Raw genomic sequence first — 20,370 nt, forward strand, 5'->3', positions numbered from 1 at the left:
GGAGAAGTGTTGCTGTATGTGATTCCCCCCAAATGTAAGTCAATTATAAATGTTAACAACTCTTAGTTCTACTGTTCTGTTTAAAAGCAGTAATTTTTTTTAATATTCCCTTTTATCAGGGAGAAAGAGCATATTAGAATTTTATTATTTTGCAAATCAGATGGCTGGGCTAGTGCAACGTACTCCCCTCTGCCACCTCTGGTATCTCAAACATTTGTCAGGAAAGCTTCCTTGTAACTTTATAATGGGAAACTTACTTTCCTCTATCAGACTGTGAAGGTGGTATTGACTTGTCGTCTCAGCTAGTAGATCCAGGTAGTATAAAGGTTAGATCATAAATGGTGATAAGTATATGTATTATGAAGAAAGTCTTTAATTTTATTTGACATTAATTTGAACAACAGTTGAAACAAGATACTGCTCTCTTAATTCTGTAGACTCTACTTTGATCTCACTGGTTATTGAAGGTAGCAATTAATATTTTTTGGTTGAAAATTTCTGACTAATTAGAAGATTTGCATACAATTATGAAAGATGTATATGTTGGCTAGGAAAAATCTTGTTGCAATAAACTGCTTTTCTGTATTTGTCTTGCATTTGATTACAGGTGTTTGTGCTTCAGACAACTTTGGTTGTTTAGACTAAGGACCTCATTATAAAGAGTCTCCTGATTCCTTACTGTCCTTTTTTAAGCCAATGAATTTTTGCCTTGAGCCTTCTGTATACTTGGCAATTCGTTTTTATTTCCTTATTTCTGATGATACTGAATGTCTGAAGTTCAGACACCAATTTGCCTTCTCTAAAGTTACATTTTCATTTGAATAGCATCACTTAAGGGAGTGGTTGCACTGCAAGGAATATTTTAGCCGCTCTGTTAGTAAAACTGCCTGGACAATAACTTGAGTGTTAATTCGTCCTGACTGGTGACCATTTATTCATGCTGGACACTTTTGTGTGCTTACAAGACTGATAAAGGAAAAGACAACTTTATGGACTGTTTTTCAGTTTCTGGTGAGCTAACTTGTGTACTTGGCAACTTTATATGCTTCTGTTTCTTTTATTGCCCTTACATAAGACTGCACCTCTGCATATAGCTACGCTTGTGGAGAAATGAAGTAAATATGAAATTCTTTTTCACAGGAGTTGTACTTTTCATCTGTGCTGCTTCCTTGCACATGAGTATGTTCATCACAGCTCACAGTTTTGCCTGTTCTTTGTGCATGCGTGATGTCTTGTTTTTCACTTGCAGTTGAAGATTTGGGAGAAATTGTCTTATCTGCTGGTAGCCTGCAACATGTTAATTATAAAGTTGTTTATAAAAGTATGGAGAAGGAGGGAGGAGGCAAAGCAGTATGCAGTAACAAGCACTGGAAAAGCACTGGCAAATAGAATAGAATAGTTCAGTTGGAAGGGACCTACAACGATCATCTAGTCCAACTGTCTGACCAATTCAGAGCTGACCAAAAGTTAAAGGATGTTAAGGGCATTGTCCAAATGCCTCTTAAACACTGACAAGCTTGGAGCATTGACCACCTCTCTAGAAAGCCTATTCCAGTGTTTCACCACCCTCTCAGTAAAGAAATGCTTCCTAATCATAGAATCATTTAGGTTGGAAAAGGTTTTTTGAGATCGAGTCCAACTGTAAACCTAATACTGCCAAGTCCACCACTAAACCATGTCCCTAAGTGCCACATCTACACATCTTTTAAATACCTGCAGGGTTGGTCACTCAACCACTTTCCTGGGCAGCCTGTTGCAATGCTTAATAACCCTTTCAGTGAGGAAATTTTTTCTAATATCCAATCTAAACCTCCCCTGGTGCAACTTGACGCCATTTCCTCTTGTCCTGTCACTTGTTGCTTGGGAAAAGAGACTGACACCCACCTCACTACAGTCTCCTTTCAGGTAGTTGTCCACTCTAAACCTCCCCTGGCACAGCTTTGAACCATTCCCACATGTCCTGTCACTGGATACCAGGGAGAAGAGATCAGCACCTCCCTCTCCACTTCCCCTCCTCAGGAAGCTGTAGAGAGCAATGAGATCACCCCTCAGCCTCCTTCTCTCCAAACCAGACAAGCCCAAAGTCTTTAGCCGCTCCTCGTAGGACATGCCTTCCAGCCCTTTCACCAGCTCTGTTGCCCTCCTCTGGACACATTCAAGGACCTTCACATCCTTCTTAAATTGTGGGGCCCAGAACTGCACACGGTACTCGAGGTGAGGCTGCACCAACGCTGAATGCAGGGGGATAATAACTTCTTTTGACTGGCTGGTCATACTGTGTGCGTTGCATCCCAGGATGCGGTTTGCCGTCTTGGCTGCCAGGGCACCCTGCTGACTCATACTGAGCCTCCTGTCAACCAGCACCCCCACGTCCCTTTCTGCAGGGCTGATCTCCAGCCACTCCTCTCCCAGTTTGTACTTGTGCCTGGCAAGGGTACAGTAAGGCTGCGTGTCTGACAGACTAATAGTGTGAGCTGCTTTACTGTTCTTTGCTGTATCGCCTTGTAAGGAATTGCTGGCATGCTCCAAAAAATTAGGCCTTTCAATATTAGGAAAATTGTGAATCCGGTCTGACCCTACATAGTGCAGAGCTGGAGAGCTTAGTGTAAAAGATGCACTGTGATAATCTGCTCTAGGTGGTGGACTTTGGAAGGAGGGAAGTTTAGGCTCACATTTTGGACAGCATCTTGGTTTTGCCTGATGATTGGGTGCAGACAGGACCCAATGGAGATTTAAGCACAATTAAATTGAAGTGTAGTGATTGTTAAATTTTGAGACATGAGGTAAGTTACTAGATTATCCATTTTACTTGGAATTTATTTCTGTAACGATTGAGTGCACATCTACGAGATTTATTCCACCTCGGTCTGAAGAAAGTATCGTTAGCTCCTACTGTCAGAAAATACTGTTTAGCTTTGCTTGAGTTTCAAACTCAAAATATAAACGTACACTTTGAGGCTATGTATTCAAGGAAGTTCATTTATGTGTTACTGATGGAAAGAAGTTCTGGTTTGTATCCAAGTATGTAAAAGACCAAGGAGAAATGAAGAGCATGTATTAATCTACCAAAGTGTGGGAGTCCTAGGTTTTCTTCTCGTCTTCACTTCTGCTTGGATATTACTGAGCTGTAAAATGAACCTGCAAATGTAAACAACGTTTTAAACCTTTCATTCTAATTTTTTGCCCCTAAATTGATCTTTATCTTTAGGGTGGTGGTTCACTTTTTAGGAAGAAGAATGACTGTTCAATATAGCCTCCTCCTGCATGTAGGACAAAGAACCAAGTTTAATGCGTAATCAGCTTTGTGAATTGGTCCATAAAATAGTTGTGAAAACCTGAAGTGAGCACCCGTAGTGTTGAAGAACCTCTCAGTGTAGCTGACAGGTCGGTCAGAAATCAGATGTTCAGGGAAGCCTTCCGTCTCTGGTCTCCATAAATTGGTACAGTTTTCCCCTCTAACTCAGAAGTGGGAAGTGTATTAAAGGTATTCTATGTTGGATATTGAATGGGAGTAACCTTACCTGCTTGACCTCGTTTTGTGTGTTCAGGTATGGGCAAGGCATAAAGCAGTATTAGAATGTTATGCAAACTAGCAGTAGGCCACTAACATTTTTTGATGAGCATTTTGTAAAGGAAGCTGAGGTAGGCCCTTCGTGTTGGGTTATAAGTATCAGATATTAAGTGTTATAAATTAAATGTGCCATGGGAGCTCCGTCATTTTTATTTTTCTTGTCACTTTTGGGATTTTAAATCTCTTCAGTAAAAGATTAAGTGACAACACTGGGAAGGATGTTTGGTGGTCCTATAAAAGGTCATACTTTAACTTCACTCTTAAGTGGTTGAAGCAACCTTTTGTTCATGGCATCTGGGAAAATTATTCTTGGAGCTTGTCTAAACTTGCTGAAATGTTACTGCCTCTTAAAGGACGAGACCCATCATGTGTTCAATGTCTATTTAAATCAGCAGATTAAAAATGACAGATAGTAGCTTTGGTTCACAAAGAGCATTTTGTATGTCTTGTAGCTGTGTCCTGCTAATCAAATTTTAAAGTACTTGGGGACTGAGCTGCCAGCTGGAGTTTCTTGATTTATAATTCAGTTGCTTTGTATATAGTAGTTATCTGATTCTATCAAATCAACTTTTTGATTATTCTCTACCAATCTGGAGTTATTTTGAGAAGGCCATTTAGAGCCATGTGAGTAAGCCATGTTGTTCAGCTGTTTTGTGGTAAAACAGCAGGACACCGAGGGTCTGCAGAATGAAGGCATTAGGCTAAAACTTGTATTTGAAAAATGTGAATCAGAGTCAGAGGGAAGTCTGGTTTTGTGCAATTTATTAGATTCTTCAAATAATGAGCTTTTCCCATATGGAAATGAAACCAAAAAAGGGTAAGGGAGGCACCTTATTTATATTCAATAAATAATGCTGTGGCTTAGTAAACATGGCCAGGTGGGATATTTAAAGCTGTAATGAAAGTACTTCCAAAAGCAGTGCCATTTGTGCCTAAGTCAGATTAGTCACTGAAGAAGTGATTAGAACCTAATACTCCGGTTTCAAGGAGTGTTTCTTTTATCAGCAGTGCCAGTTTTAAGCAATCCCTTTACTCTCTCCTGCTGTTCCTGCTTCTGCGGTTCATACCACCCTCTCCACTATGCCAGGGTTTCCTGGTAAACTGGAACACAGACCCAGCTTATTTTCAATGCATGTCAGTTCCCTGGGCTGGCTCATCATGTAGCCTCCAAAGGTGATATTTCCCCAGCTGACAGTGCGGTACAAGGGTACTAACTGGTGATGGGAGTTGGGAGGGACTGAGGCTGTTAAAGCCAGCACTGGCACCATAAAAGCTTGTCCGGCTGTAACCTTTGAGGTTCTGCCACTGGTTCTGTGAGCGCTCGTGTTTTGCACCATGTAGGACAGGGGTGTCAGGAGAGACCAGTAGCACTGTAAACCAAATTAAGTTTAGTGCAGTCTTCTGGCAGACTGGAAATAAAGTTTCATATTTTATTTTCTGGTGGGTTTTTTGTTTGTGTTTTTTTCTGGGTTTTTTTTTTTTTTTTAAGCTTACTGGCATAAGAATTACACTAGCGAAGCTGTGGAGAAACTGTAAAGGTACTCCAGCTACATACAGATGTATGCATCACTGCACTTTAGCCTGCAAGTATAACTGTGGAAGGTTTTTTTTGTTGTGGTTTTGTTTGTGTGTGTGGTTTTTTGTTTGTTTTTGTTGGGTCTTTTTCTGTGGTTTTTTTGGTTGGTTTTTGTTTTTTTCCAGCACTGTGTCGTCCCATCCCCACCCCCCCCCCCGATACCTGATATTTGGAAGCAGTGGCTACTTCTAAGAATTACTTAGATTTGGTGGTATGCATGTAAAAGCACAAGTTACCTGTGTTTCTGGAAGCATAGAAATTAAGTGTATACATGGAAAGCAAGAAGAAACAAGTGTTACGATTTCTAACTACTTGTCGATTAACTTCTATGTTTATGTTGTGTATGTATGGATATGTACAGCACATGCAGATGTTATAATTTACTTTGAATTATACATTGCTTTTTGAATTTTGATAGATCTTCAAGAAAACTTTAGACTTAATTTTGGAGCATCTGAAAAACACTTAAAAAATCAGTGTTATAGTTCCACGAGGACTATAAATCAATGTTACATTTTTCTTTCTTCTAAGGAAAGATTTAAAAGTTTTATTTTTCAGTTTGCACTACTAATTCTTACTTAATTTGTCTGGCTTTGTCTTATGCCAGATAGCAATCTAGAAGAGGAAGGGGTGTTTCTTACTGAATAGTGTAGGCATCAGCATGAGGATGAAGTAGCAATGAGATGATGAAATGAACCTGAAAAATACCACTTACCTGGGGCATATTTGCAAGTTTAAGTTTGAGATATATCTTATCCCCCCCAGCTTTCTTTTTTCCCCAGACACCTAAAAGATCTTTAGTGTAGCCAAACAAAATGCTGTCTTTAGGACTCTTAGTCTCTCTTGCTTCCCTCATCCCAAATTGAACTTGAGTATTTAATGTAATGATGAACATGGCAGGATTACATTTCAAAATAATTCTTGAAGTAAAAACAGTGTAATGCAGTATAATTAAATGCTTTTAAGAAATAGTCTTTCTTTCTCAGGAAAACAAAGAAATAGACTGGAGCCAATGGATACCATATTCGTTAAACAAGTTAAAGAGGGTGGACCTGCTTTTGAAGCTGGACTGTGCACAGGTACTGTTCTTCTATAACACCGATAGCATGTTTGTGTACGAGATGTAAAATATATATGATTTAAGCTTCTACATAGAATTCTATCTTCCATTTAAACTTTGTTCTTTCCTTCAGAAGTTTGAAGCCTCTCTTAAGCTGTCCTCCAGCATTTTTCATCGCAAAAGCACCATTGTGTTCTATCAGGAGGTGCTATATAAAATATATTAAGGCATTAAAGTCTTAGTCTTTTTGTATTATTATCTTTAAAAAAATAAGAACAAGCATATGATAAAATATGAGAGGAGAAAGGGAAAAGGGAAGAAGAGAGACACCTGTAAGCTCCTATTTCTTGTGTTTTGTGACAAATTGATAACCTCCAAACATTCAGGTTTTTGTCCTTAAAATTAATTATTCCACCTCCTTTAAATTAAATGAGAACAATCCAAGCCTGTCTCTTCTTACCAAATTTTGTTCAGTTGTTTGATTTAATCAAACTGGAGAGCAGAAAGCATGTTTTTTGTGAAGTGCCATGTAATTTGTCACACCTTTACAAAGTGTCCAAGGAAGAAAAAGCTATGTTAGAATGGGAAGTCTTACAAGTGTTAAAACAATAAGTTATGTAGATGGACATCACTACAAACACAGGTTTCTGTTGTTAAAAATATGGCAAAACATATGTTCTATGAAAGGATTGTGTTTGTGTTGTAATGGGATGTTGATATTTTCTTTTGAAAACAGTTATGTACATGCATTTGACTGGAATAGAATAATTTTTGTATGTTTCTTTCTAAAGAAATGTAAAGGTTCTGGGATGATCGCAATTTAAAACAGTACTAGATGCTACTTGTACAGCATAAGGCATTTTTCTTTTTTTAACTCTTCCTTAAGTAGTTAGTCAGGGAAGAGCTACTTCGGCATTATTTTAATGCTATTATTTAAAGAAATGTTTTGGCTTGATAAAGTGTAGCATATGTTGAAGTTGTACAGAGGAGCCATGTTAATTTCTACTCTGTTCAGTGTTTGCCAAATTGAAAGAGATGAAATCTGCAGAGAATATTTTATTTTTAGGCATAGAAGAGATTTTTAGGAGCCCAGAATAAAGAACAGAATATGAGAAAATACATTTTTAAATTACCAGAATATTCTTGTTAAACACACTGCTGATAGTAGTTATATCTAATTAGGTCATGCCACTATTTCTTGTTTAAAACTTTAGGGTGAAATATATTACTATATCTCTATCTTGAAATTATATTATAAAACACTCAGGGAATGATCAGCTTAACCTCTGAAACACACACTGTATACATTCCTTATTTTGTAGAATGAACTGTATTTTGATTTTTTTTTTTTAATTCAACTTGGCTTTGTTTCGTGGTCATACTAATGGAAAGAAAATGCCATTAGAAAATCTAATATGAGTTTAGGTAGTTATGTTTGTTTGTCGATTCTTACATCACTGCTGCAGGGTCCTTTGTAATATTGATAGTCTCAACCCAAGCTTCGTTACCAGAATCAACGTTACCAGAATCAATAAGCTCTGTTTCAGGAGCCTGCCTGGCCGCTACTCACCAGAAAGCTTGGAATACTCTTGCATAATTGAGGAATAGGTTACAGTATCTTAAATGTAAGACAATTCATTCTGAGTATTTTTGAATACTCCTGTAAAATTATCTGTGTTAGAGTTAGAAAGATCATACTTCCCATATTTAACCTCCAAGACATTTCATTAAAAAAGAACATATCTGTGAGTTCCAAACATAAGTATTTTAGAAATATTGAAATACAGACAGCCAAAACAGATCCACATTTCCCATGTCTTGATCTTCATGCTGTCATTTATGTATATGCAAGAATATAAAGAACTAAAATGTGTGTGGAAAGGGAGATTGTTTAAGTATGTTCAGATTAATTTTTAGTGTGATAAAGGTATTTCATGGGCCACTAGATTGATAGAGAGCTATTAGAAAAAGTCTTCATGCTTTTATACCCTCTTTTGCACTACAGGCACTGGCCTTTCCCTTCATATGTACTGAAACTGAGCAAAGTTGTATTTTGCAGAGTTGCCTGCACCCACTTCTTTCATGTAACCAGTTCTGTAGTATGTCCCACCTGAGTTTTTTGGCAGGTTCATTGGATGCATGCTCCAAGTAGACTTATTTCACTGCTGTGTGTAACCTAGTCTCTTTCTTTGAAAAATAAAAACGGCACAAGAATAGATAAGATTATATGACCTACTTTAAAGATATTCCTAATTACAGTTTTTAGTGGGAATACTGAGTAAAAATCTACATCTGTTGGCAAGCTCTGAAACAGCCTGGAGAAAAGCCAGGTTTAAGTTCCAGAGAAGGATCTGGTGTGTTCTGAGGAAGTCCTACAACCTAGCAGGACAGGGTTCAGAGCTTGTAAATAAGAACATTTTTTGGCACAAATTATAGCATTTCTTTTTCCTGCAACTTTTTGAAAGGATTTATTTTGGTGTGATACTGAGCACTTCAAAATTAACTTTGTTTTCGTGAAAGTCCAGTTTCTCAGCCTGATTATGTAAGGTGTCTGTCTGTATGCAACAGTGGGATAGGCATCTATGATGGATCGCAAACCCTATCAGTTGTGCGGATTGCTAGCAGCCATTAAATGTTGCCATCAACCTTTCTTTTATTGCTTAGGAAGCAAGAGACAAAACTCAGAGTTCTTTCAGGTCAGGAAAAGGGTGATAACCAGCTGATAAAAGGTCATACATAACCTTTTATAAAGTTGAAAATACCGCACTGATTTATTTGCATGATGTAACATCGTGTGTGCAGACCAAATTAAAAACAGTCAGCAGATCCATGTGGTTTAAGTCTGGAAATCCCTGGGGTCTGTATAGGGAACCTCCACAGAGCATGAGCATTTAGAGCGTTATTGCCACCAAGTCAGGCTGAGTATTCAGAGTGAACAGCTTTTTCCTTTCTTTGATTTGATCATGCCAGAAACATAAAAAGGGCTTTCAGTTGCTAAAGCACTGTTGAAAAAGCCATTCCCTTTTGCTTACTTTGCATGGGTCCTTTCTTTCAGTTCTTCTTTCTCCAGCAGCTTTCTAAAGCTCCCTACCTGTAGTCTTAGACCATTTTCTCCTCAGTACTGAATTCAAGATACCTTTCTGCTCTTCTGATCAGAGATAATGTAAATACCAGTTTTGGTGAAGGAATGGGATGGGTTTTTCATCAAAAGATGAAAATAGCTCTACATGATATATTTGCTACTTAATTTATGAGAGTATATGAAGCTCTTAATGAGGAAGGTGCAACAAACTATTTGGAGAAATCTGGTAAAAGCGATATTAGGTCTAAAGATTGCTCCATATGGATAAGAAATAACCCATTACACTGTCCAAGATGCATTGAAGAGACAGTAATGTCTGGGAAACAACCCAGGTTATTCTGAAGGAGGAGGAAACTGGAGCCTTTCAAAATACTTGTTCTTTATTTCTCAGAAGGAAGTAGTACAAAAAATGCAGTATTTGCTGCTATTAAAGGACATGCATACAGCTACACCTGGCGGTGTTCTGAATTAAAAGTTTAGTTTTGTTTTGACGTTGTGCTGGAATGTAATGTGTACTCATAATTCGCTTAAGAATTGGAAAGGGTTGTCAGTACATGTTATCATACAGCAAAAGCTTTATTTTGAAGATGGGATACTTAAGTGAGCCTCTGGTATAGCTTACACCTGCTTGTGGTTTTCTTTCTATGACTTTCTAGGTGATTCATTTGTAAGCTTAGAATAAGATACCACATTTGAAAATGTTCTGAGAAAAGAGTAGAAACTTGGCATCCTGTATATGGTTACATGTAGTTGTGTTGTGCATCTTTTATTTTCTTTTTTTTTTTCATTTTTAAAGAAGACTAACCTTGAATTTAACATATTGGTGATCTTGAGTATTGTGAGGTACAGAAGTACAAAATAAAAATGATCAAAAAAAAAGTCTAGACAAATTAATTGAAGGTATAACTTTTCACTTTACAGGTGACAGAATTATAAAAGTCAATGGAGAAAGTGTTATTGGGAAGACATATTCTCAAGTCATTGCTTTAATACAGAACAGGTAAGACACTAGTATTTAGTTATGTGCCACACTTTTTTTTTTTAAAATTATTCTAAGCAGGAAATTACTGCTTATGGTTGTTCTGAAGAAGTCATCATATTTTTAAGTTTTCCTGAATACACAGTTTTACTATTTCTGTTTTCATGTATTTACTGAATGCTGAGAAAGATTTGAGAATGGGTGTGCTGAATTGTGCCACAGTCCTTTTATGTCAGTACTTGTCCCTCGTTAGCAAATAGCACTGAGTGCTATAGGGAAAGGTTGTCTGAACTTAAAATAGGCAGATTAGGTATACATACACCACACATATATGTATATACATACACCACACACGTGTCAATTTAAAAAGAAAATTAGAAAAATCTACTTTGCTTATGAGATCTGATAACTAGAAATCAGCATATCTGGTAAAGGAAAAATTTTATGCTAGTGTGCACCTGCAAAACATCTGCAGTACATCTTGGCTTTCCTCTGTTTTGCAGCAAGCTATGAACCTTGCACAGAGTTGAGAAAATGATAATATTTACTGCTTCTGCAACTCAACAAGGGCTTGTTAAATCATGTCCATACGTGAATCTAGATACTTGTTTTCATGTCTAAGATCTGCCTCTATTTTTACAGTTTTCTTGGTGTCAATTTCTGTTCTATAGCAACAAGTTTCCAATATAATAATGAGTTACGTGGAAAAAAGATGTACTATGATCAGCATGGAAAAATGTCTTCTAAATACATCTCATGTCACATTCTATTTTTAGTGAATCTTCACGCATTAAGACTTAGTTATGCTTACAGTTAGAAATAGGAAAAATAAGATCCTAATCTTCCTATTTTAGTAGAGTCTTTATTCCAGATTTCATTCAAAATAGACACATTCCAGGGGCATTTTTTTTGAAACAAAACTCTGTGTTCAAAGGTATGACAGGCCAGGTAGACTGAAATGCATTTTGTGTCATTAGTACTTTCTATACAAGAGCTGGAAGGATGGAATTTGTATTTTTTTTTATAACCTTTACTGGAGATAACACTAGCCATGTATCATTTTTTCATTTCGTATTTGTACAGACAGTTATATTGTACAATAGTGTATACCCAAGACACAGGACATTACATGCCCTACAGATACATCAGTCAATGAAATCTCTTATCTTAATCCAAAAAAGAGAGAGACTAATCACATCGTCCAGTGGCATATGTGGTCAGAGATTCTTAACTCTAGGTCTGCCTGTGAATAAAGTTTTATTTTCAGCCCCATGAGTGTAGGTAGTGAACCGTCCCAGCAGAATGCAACGCCTGCCTGCTGTGGATAAACCGGGGACACCTGAACAAGGCCTTATCAGTGATTATCTAGTGCAACCAGGAATGGTGTAGCACACTGCTACATCTGTCCCCCTAATTTCCATGAGTGCACAGAAGATGAAGGGGTGCTATTGTTAGTTAGGAGAGGACAACGATTTGTTGTCTTGAGCCAGATGTACACATCACAGAAGATCATAGCAAAAGGTCATGTGTATCCTTGAGTGTGTTATACGGAAAATATAAACATCAGGAAGTCTTCAGCTGACCCTCTTAAGATAAACACCTAAATATTAATTCTGATCCATAAAGAGAGCTCAGACTCTAGATCAGATGTTACCTTCCTTGTAGCTTACAGGCAATGCTTCTCATATGACTAAAGAATGAACTGTCTAATTCTTTGCTTGAAAACAGTATTTTTGAGCTCAGAGCAGTTTGTTCTGCACATAAAGTATTTTATTTCTTGTGCTGCCATTTCATGGCAAGTAAATTATGTTATGGTGTATGCTTCCTGCTTTAGCATGCTGTTCTTGCATCAGCATAGCCATCCTGGGTCAGATTGATGGTCTGTTTATGTCAGTATCCTCTCTGATAATATCCGGTAATGGATTCTTAGGAGAAGACTATGAAAACACTGAAAGTGTAGAGTGATATTTGGTATTTGGTCAGATAATAGCAGCCCACTTTCCAGAAATCTCTGGTTTAGGAGCTTGCTGAACCAAAGATTTTATCTGCATCATTTGATTTAATAGTTCTTGATAGGTTGGTCTTGCACAAGTTCACTTTTGAATGTACTTAAACTCTTCATATTAAAAATACCCAGTGATGCAGTTCTTGCTCTGTTTTGTGTCTTAACTAATCTTTCATCCAGCACACCTTAGTTTCTTTAGTAGGCTTTGTGCAAGCAACTTGCTGAAAGGCCTTTTGAAAGGCGAAGTTGTCAGCTGAAATCTCCTTTATTGATGACTAAAGACAGTGTCATTTGTAGTCTCAGTATGTTGTGTGATGGTTTTCTAGAAATTTTAATTACTGTATTTTTAATTACTGTTTTTAATTACCTTTCAAACATATTGCTGACTGTAAATGCTTATTCTTTTGTAATTTTTCTGATCATCTTCAGAACAGTTTTTAAGGATACAACACATTTTATCCTCTCTTACTTCTAAAGAAAAAGTTCCCCCACACTCACTGTTCAGCTGTTTTGCAATGAAACTCAGTTTGGACTTAGATTTTTGACTTGGATTACTCCTGCAGCTCCATTTCCATAGCTGCTCATTTTTTTTCTAGAAAGTTGTTAAATTGTAGCTGTTTGTCGACATTATATAATGCTGCAGACATCAGAACTTAGCTGCCTTAAATGAAATGATCCCCATAAATTCCAGTGGGACTTATGGATGGGATAGAATTCAGCCGTATTTTGTATTGTTCTTGGAAAAGTTTCAAGCTGTGTCTAGAACATTATCTATTTTGCTCTGGTTAGAGATAGCAAAGCTAAACTTACACTGATTATTTCCTCTGGAAGGTGAAGGGCACACCTCAAAAGAGTTGCTAGAAATAACTATGTCCTGTAAGATTAGTCATGAGATCACTTTTAAGTCTAGGTTTCCTATTCGTTACTGGTAGTTGTTAAGTTTGGTCTACTAAGGATTTATTCTCATCTGTTCACACAATCAGCTTGGAGATGTGTTGATTACTAATGTAAACTGCGTAAATTATTTATGGTTCTAAATAAAACAAGAAACAGATTCTGATTCCCAACTTTTTTTTTTTTTAACTTTGGGGAATTTGAATGATTAAGTCTATCCCGCTTGTTTCTCTTTGCAGATTCTTCTTGAAAGTGTTGGGATTATTCAGAAATGTACAGAGTTTAGCTACTGAATTTGTTTCATTAATATACTGAATTTGTTTCATTAATACAAAATAATGCATCAAAAGATAGTCTTTATGATGACAGTGCATCATAGTGCTTTAGTTTGACTCTGAGTCAATAAATTTAAATATTACTCTCAAAATGTGTAATGAAAGTTATTTGCATGATAGTATCTCTGAGAATTCACAATACTCTGTCTAATACTTTAGTGTAAACTGCCGCTTTCTGTCTGGTGGTTCTTATTAACACATTCTAGTTCATAATTTGCATGCACATTATATGGTGCAATACACCAGAAGTATTCCTTAATACTTTTTGTTTCTGATATAAGAATTGAAAAACATTCTGAGAGCACTTCACAAAATACAAAGTAGTAAGATCCAAATTGTCTCCAGAAGGTTCTGCAGGCAAACTGGTATAGGATAGTTAAGTAGTTATTTGAACAATATATAAAACATTGTTCCTGAATGGAACCCTTTCCTCTTTTGGATGGCTACTTAAAAAGGTGTTAAACTGTGTAAATGGATTTAATCCTTTTCTTTTTTTTTTTTTTTTTTTTTTTTTTAAAAAAGGCATAAAATACTTGTATAAGAAAATAGTTTGTTCCGTGTCGAATTGTAAGTAGGAAACTTCCCTTTATATTGTAGAGGTACTTGAAGAGGAACAATGCTATTTATCATATTTTTGACTTCCAAAGTCTTCATCCTGCAAAAAAGCATTGATTATTATCAAACCATAAGTTGCCTAATGCAATTTATGCATACATGCTACCTACATGTAGAGATGAAATCTGAACACTTCATTGGAAATGCCTCAAGCTATGCTCTCTCTTTCATATTCTCTCCCCCACCCCCCCCAAGTTTAATATCCATACAAAGGAGTTTAGGCAAAAGTCAGCTCCTGATGACACTACTTTTAAAGAATCATTTTAAATAGTTTTGCTGTTTATACATTCAGTCATAATGAGAAATGCTATTGTAAATGCACATAAAGTCAATAATTTTGTGTTTTTTAAAATTCAATATTCTGAAAAATCTTTAAAAGACTTTTGAAGACTTATTTTCTCCTAGCTGTGCATAGACTTAAAAAGAAAAACTTAAATCTATCACGGCTGATCTTTGGTTTTAAAACTAAGGTAATTTATGCTGCTTGGAGAACACTTTCTTCCAAAATTAATAATGGTTTTTTAAGAAGATAGTGAAACCAAATACCCTTGCTCTGCTATTTTGGAATGCAGCCTTATGTCTGTGGTTGCTAACAAATGGAAGAGGAACCACAAAATAAAAAAAATTTTCATATAAGAAAGCATAATAAATCACACGTTACGTGTTTGAGAAGATGACTTCCCTTCCTGCAGAAATAAGAAACTGAGGTTCTTCTCAGTGCTTTCATAGACTGTTCTGCATGCCCTGAAGTTGGTGGCCCGTCTCTCTGCTGGTTTTGTCTTTGCTCAGCAAATGCATTGTACTGACCAGTACAGATAAGCTAATTTCTAGTCTGATATATCCAGTTAGGTTGTGTGGGTTTTTTTTCTTGTGCTGCTATTGGTCAATTTCTTTAAATAGCCTTTCTTCTTGTGACATGTAACATGAGATTTCTAAATAACAGTCATAATCTCTTCATTTTCTGTTTTGTGAGCCTAGTTAAAATAGTCTGGACAAGCAATCTCCTTTGTAGCCCTTCTCTGTTCCAGTTTACATTTAATGAATGTGAACAGAGTATTCCTCTCTCAGATAATGAACTCAGCTGTCTGTATCCAGTATTACAAGCATATACTTCTCTCTTGCTTGTAGAAATACTTTTTTCTGGTAGATACCAACTGTGGGTTTCACTGTTTTACAATATGTGACTCTGGATAACTGATGCATTGTACATTTGGTGCCCTGATATTGCTTGTATTTAAATTTATATTGATTGAACTGTCTGGATTCCTGGATCTTTATGCTGCTGCTGCTTTTGGTTTCAGCAATTCAGACTGACAAACTCAGCACTTACAAATAGCAAGTGTGTTTCATCCGTATTTCAGATGTCATCTGACTGACTAAATATGTTTGAGTTGATTCTGCTAGGAGGTGATTGGAGCAGAAAGGTGTAAGTCAGTGCTTGCCTAGCTATTACCCCACTTTTCACATGATGTTTGACATTTCCCCAGCAGTTCTAGAGTGCTAACAGACTTCGGTTTTAAATGGAAGAAAGAGAGAAGTTTTAACTTGTGTTTACAGATTTGCCACCTTGTTTTGTCTGAGAAGCTCTAAACACCTAATGTACCTTAGGACTTGAGAAGAAAAAAAAAAAAAAGAAACAAAACTGACAAAGACAGTGTGTTGGCTTAATACACTGGGTTTGCTGACAACACAGATGTACTCTTCAGTCAGATTTCTGTTCTGCTCTTATTTGCTAAGTCTCTAATGGAAATCAGTGTTTGTTTCTGTTGTGTCAAGTAATTTGACAGAATAGCTGAGTGTGGGAGTTTTTGAATGGTTTTGGTCTACGGAAGTTAATGGATCATCTTTGTAACAAGAATTGAAAATGTTTTCCAAAACTTCATGTATGGTGGTTTTTTTTCTATTTCTTTCAGTGACAGCATATTGGAGCTTAGTGTTATGCCAAAAGACGAGGACATCCTTCAATTGGTATGTTTATGAAGCTTATATTCAGACAGTACGTTGACTAAAGAAAAATGTCTTGCTGTTGGTTACAAAGTCTTTGAACTGTGCTACCAGCAAATAATTAGAGTTAACATTTATCTCTCTGTCACTCTTTAGATATTTTCCTACTTGCTTGCCATCCCTGAAATTTCTGAGGAATCCAAATATAGGGGAGAATACCTTCTTCACATATTTCTAGCATCCTATTAAAAATCTTAAAATAGTGTTTGTATTTTTTTATATTTTGGATTAGTTTCCTTATGTTAGAATTTATGAAATGGATTGTGTTCTTTAAGTAGGTTGTCTAATTCTAAAGAAGTTAGGAATCATTACTAAATTTGAATTAGAAAATAGCATATGGTGCTTAAAATCAGCTTTTGTTAATAACTCACTAATTATCAGTGGATTTCCAGGAAAGAAGCAAGGTGATGAATATGCTGAAGGTTATCACCAATTTTTTTATTGTAATTGCTGTAAATATTTTGTTACAGTAGTGCTTATATGTTCTCAATTTGAACTGGGATCCTGGATATATAGTGAGATAATCTGTCTCCCATTTAGTGTCTCTAAGTCCAAAAGAGCTGTGAATAAAATATGATGTGTAAGTGCATATTGTGAAGAACTAGAAAAACACCTAATGTATTGATATGCTCTAGTTTATTTTTAATTGGAAGTAGAGGAAAGGAGAAGACAACAAGCCGGGTAGACATTCTGATTAGTAGTTGGAAAACTGTATTTTCTAATTCACACAGAATTAGTAACACTTTAACAGTTAAGAAAAACCTGTGGGTTTCAGTAGCTATTTTCCACTATTGAAGGACAAATTAATGGGTAAAGATAAAAAACAAAGAAAGTCTGTTTTGAGCTGAAGGTGAAGATGGAGGCTAGTATAGGAACTCAGCCAGTTAGGCCAACAAGCCAAGATTATTAGAATAGAAGTGATATTTTGAGAACATTTGATTAATAAATATTTCAGTAATCCGGTACAGGAAATGTTGGGGGCAGGGGGTGAGTTTTGATTGCATGAGTAAGTGGGAGGGAAAAGCTGGGTTGTTTTGCGGGGCATTGGTTTTGTTTTGGGTTTTGTTTTTGTGTTTTTTTTTTTTTTTTTTTCTTTTTTTTTAATTGGAACTGTGAACATGTAGAAGTGCAGGAATAGTTCTAACTTTTAAAACATCTGAATGGCCATATGCATCTAATGCAGTCTTGTAGCCATAACAATCTAAGGATCTGGGCAAGGCAAGATTGTAGGTTTAAAGTTAAACCTTTGCATTTGGCTGGGCAAGAAGCTCTTGGGCACCCTCTACTGATGAAATACGAAGTGCAAGCTTCAGGTGAAGTATAGATGAAAAATAATTGATTAGAATTTAACTTTTTATGTCCACAAGTGAGATAATCGGGGCAGAGGAAGAAAGAAAGACCTTGCCTTTGAGCTAGAGAAGGATATTAGTGAAAAGAAAATAAGGTCATTCTCTTGGAGGATATTGAGGAGTTCTAGAAAAAACTCCTATGGGAGTTCTAGAAAAAAAATGGAGATATGCGTGGGAGTAATTTCCAGGTGTCGTTAAAAAAAAGTTTCTTTTGAGTTGTAAGGTGGTAGAGTTGTGAATTTTGTATTCCAGGCTTGTCTTGAAGATAGAGGATTAGGTTTAAGAGGTGGAGTCGTCATTTTGCAAAAAATGCTTTGTGTTGCCTCTGTAGCTTGTATGAGTTCCTTCTGACAGTTGTTTGTTTGCTGTTGGGTTGGGTTGATACATGATTAAGATACAACATGGAGGAGTTGATGCTCCTGTTTGCTATGATGCATTTGTTTGGGTAGAAGTAGACTTGTCTTGAGCACTATCAGTTCCACATAGCATCTGCCAGAGGAAAGCTATGACGAGACAGATGTTTTCTGTAGTCTGCAAGACTGAGCATTGCGTGTACTCTATGGCGTACTGGGAAAGGCTTCTGATAGCTGCAGTTTGTTCATGAGGTTCTGTCACGGTCTGTATTTTAGTATATATGTTTTCACGTGTCAATCTTTGATAGCAGAGTTGCAACATGTGAAGATACAGATGATAGCAATGAATTGCATTCATACAACAGAATTCATCAGTTATGGCCTGTAGTTTTCTCCCTTTCAGACCACCTCAGAGAAGGAAAAAAATCTCATCACTTTTAAAATAACAATTAGCAGTTTTTTGAGACACAGTGTACCATTGTAATGAAAAATGTATGCAATTCCTCAGAAGATGGTGATTTTTAATCTTCAGCCTTTAGATGTTAGGATCTACTGTTCTTATGACAAGATTTGGTAAAGAACTTTGCTCAAAGCTGAACACTCATGTTTAAAATATTTTCAGAGTAACAACATAGACTGTTATTCTTTTCCACATGTCCACATGACAAGACAGTAACTTTTTGGTTTTGGGTGTGAAACTGCATACTTTGTTTTGTTTTTCTATTTTTATCTTTGTGATTAATGCTGTACTAGCTTTTGTGGAAATCTTATGTCTAAATAAAATATAAACCTTGGAGCGAATTCTTGTTCCCGAATGAAGCACAGCTCATATAAGTAAGTGATAACAATAATCTCTGTAGTGGTAGTGTCAGTATAAGTGCAAAGCAAACAATAAATGGTAAGGTACAGTGCCCTTATTGATAGAGGAAAAGCGTATACTTCTGTCACTGAAGTTGTGTTATTTAAGTTGTTATAGTATGTTAAAGAACTTAGTTGTTTTCTTTGACATATGTCATAAATTTCACTGTTAATATCTTCAGATGGTATCACTTGTAAACTGTTGGTGTTAAATACTGGTATGCTGTAAAAATAGAAAAACTCAAAGCACTACTGGATATTGTAGTAGGAGCTAAAGAAAGGTTTGTCTAGTGCAATGAGGATGAAATAGTTCATTATATTCAGGAATTATGCTGGTTGTGGTAAGTTTTATAGTACTTGGCAGTCTACTCTATGTGGTGATGAATGATTGCTAGGTTAACTACGTAACGAGCACGGTTGCTTGTTTCTATCCTTAGTTTGCCATTTCTAAACCTTGAGTTTCATCTTCAGAAATATCCATATATGTCTGTGAACCTCTTGGTATATTGAATTTCCTGAAAACAGGGCTTTAAATCCATTCATCAATAGCAACAATAAAGTGGTCTAATCCACAGGTCATAGCCTTCTGTGGTGTGTGCACAGTCCTTAGAAGGGAATTACATGTGAAAATCTGCCATTAGTGAAGTCGGTGTCAGTCGTGTTTGTTCACTGGCATGATCTTGGAAATGTCACTTTGGGGATGGGGGAAAGGATATTTAAAACATCTCTGTCCATGACAAAAACTTGAACTCTTGACAACTACAAATGTGTTGGGTTTTTTTCATGCTCCTCCTCAAATTTGAGATTAGTTTACTTAAAATAATATCTTTTGATAATTTTGAAACATTTGTAGGTATAACCATTTTGAGACTATGAGGAGGAGGAGGAGGATTATTATTATACTCTCAGTGTTTCAAATTTGATGTATCTATATACAATTTCTGTAGTATTCTCAACCTTTTTGGACAGATTGGCATCTTGTAGCTTTTAGTACCACTGATTTCATATGAATGGGAAGGCACATTTAGGTCGACTACAAATAGTTTCTTTTCTCAAGCGTATTTAATGGAATTGTTGCTTGTTTGTACCCTTTGGATAACAAATTTAATACTAAAAAGTTGTTCAAATTGTGACACCTTTCAGTTGCTCAAAAGCTTTTTGTGGTACACAGAAAATACTGAATGTAAAGGTGCTCCCTTGAGAGAGGAAATTGCTAAGCCCGCTTACAGGTCAGTCGTCTTATAACTCTTGTCAATAGACCTCGTAGTGTCTAATGTATATGTGTTAGGGTGTCCTTAGTATGCAGGATTTTTGGACCATTTTTTCAAAGTATGTTCATGTTGGAATTTGCTTGTTTGCTAATCATTCTTTGTGTATGTAAAGAAGAATATAGCTTACAAGTCACTGAATTTTTAAGTATCAGGCACTTGAAAATATCACTGTTAAAAATTGCATCTTTAATATGACCTACATTGGAGCTGTTCATTTGGAAGGTTATTTGTAATGTAGCATGTTAATGTTCATATATAGCGTTTATTATATGTAAATATATGTAGATATTAATTCCTAAATATGTGTATCTGCTTTGTGTATGTGTATATAAACACACATGCTATAGGTAAGTTATGCTAACTCTTCATCTTTTGTTTTCTGGCACTTCCCTCACTACCCACTCAAAAGTTCATCTTT

The 20,370-nt window shown here is 36.2% G+C and overlaps 1 protein-coding gene across 2 annotated transcripts in view; it reads left to right on the plus strand.

The window, feature by feature from the left end:
- The window catches only part of ARHGAP21 (Rho GTPase activating protein 21), a 125,060-nt gene that overhangs the window by 66,949 nt on the left and 37,741 nt on the right, over positions 1 to 20,370 (plus strand). For both annotated transcript variants that reach the window (XM_075492649.1, XM_075492648.1), the window contains exons 4-6: positions 6,134 to 6,226; positions 10,211 to 10,289; positions 16,031 to 16,085. In XM_075492649.1, coding sequence (XP_075348764.1) covers positions 6,160 to 6,226; positions 10,211 to 10,289; positions 16,031 to 16,085 — 201 coding nt within the window. In that variant the 5' untranslated portion in view covers positions 6,134 to 6,159. The remainder of the gene's footprint in view (positions 1 to 6,133; positions 6,227 to 10,210; positions 10,290 to 16,030; positions 16,086 to 20,370) is intronic.

The sequence above is a fragment of the Mycteria americana genome, chromosome 2 (assembly GCF_035582795.1).
Source record: "Mycteria americana isolate JAX WOST 10 ecotype Jacksonville Zoo and Gardens chromosome 2, USCA_MyAme_1.0, whole genome shotgun sequence".
Classification (NCBI taxonomy): Eukaryota; Metazoa; Chordata; class Aves; order Ciconiiformes; family Ciconiidae; genus Mycteria; species Mycteria americana.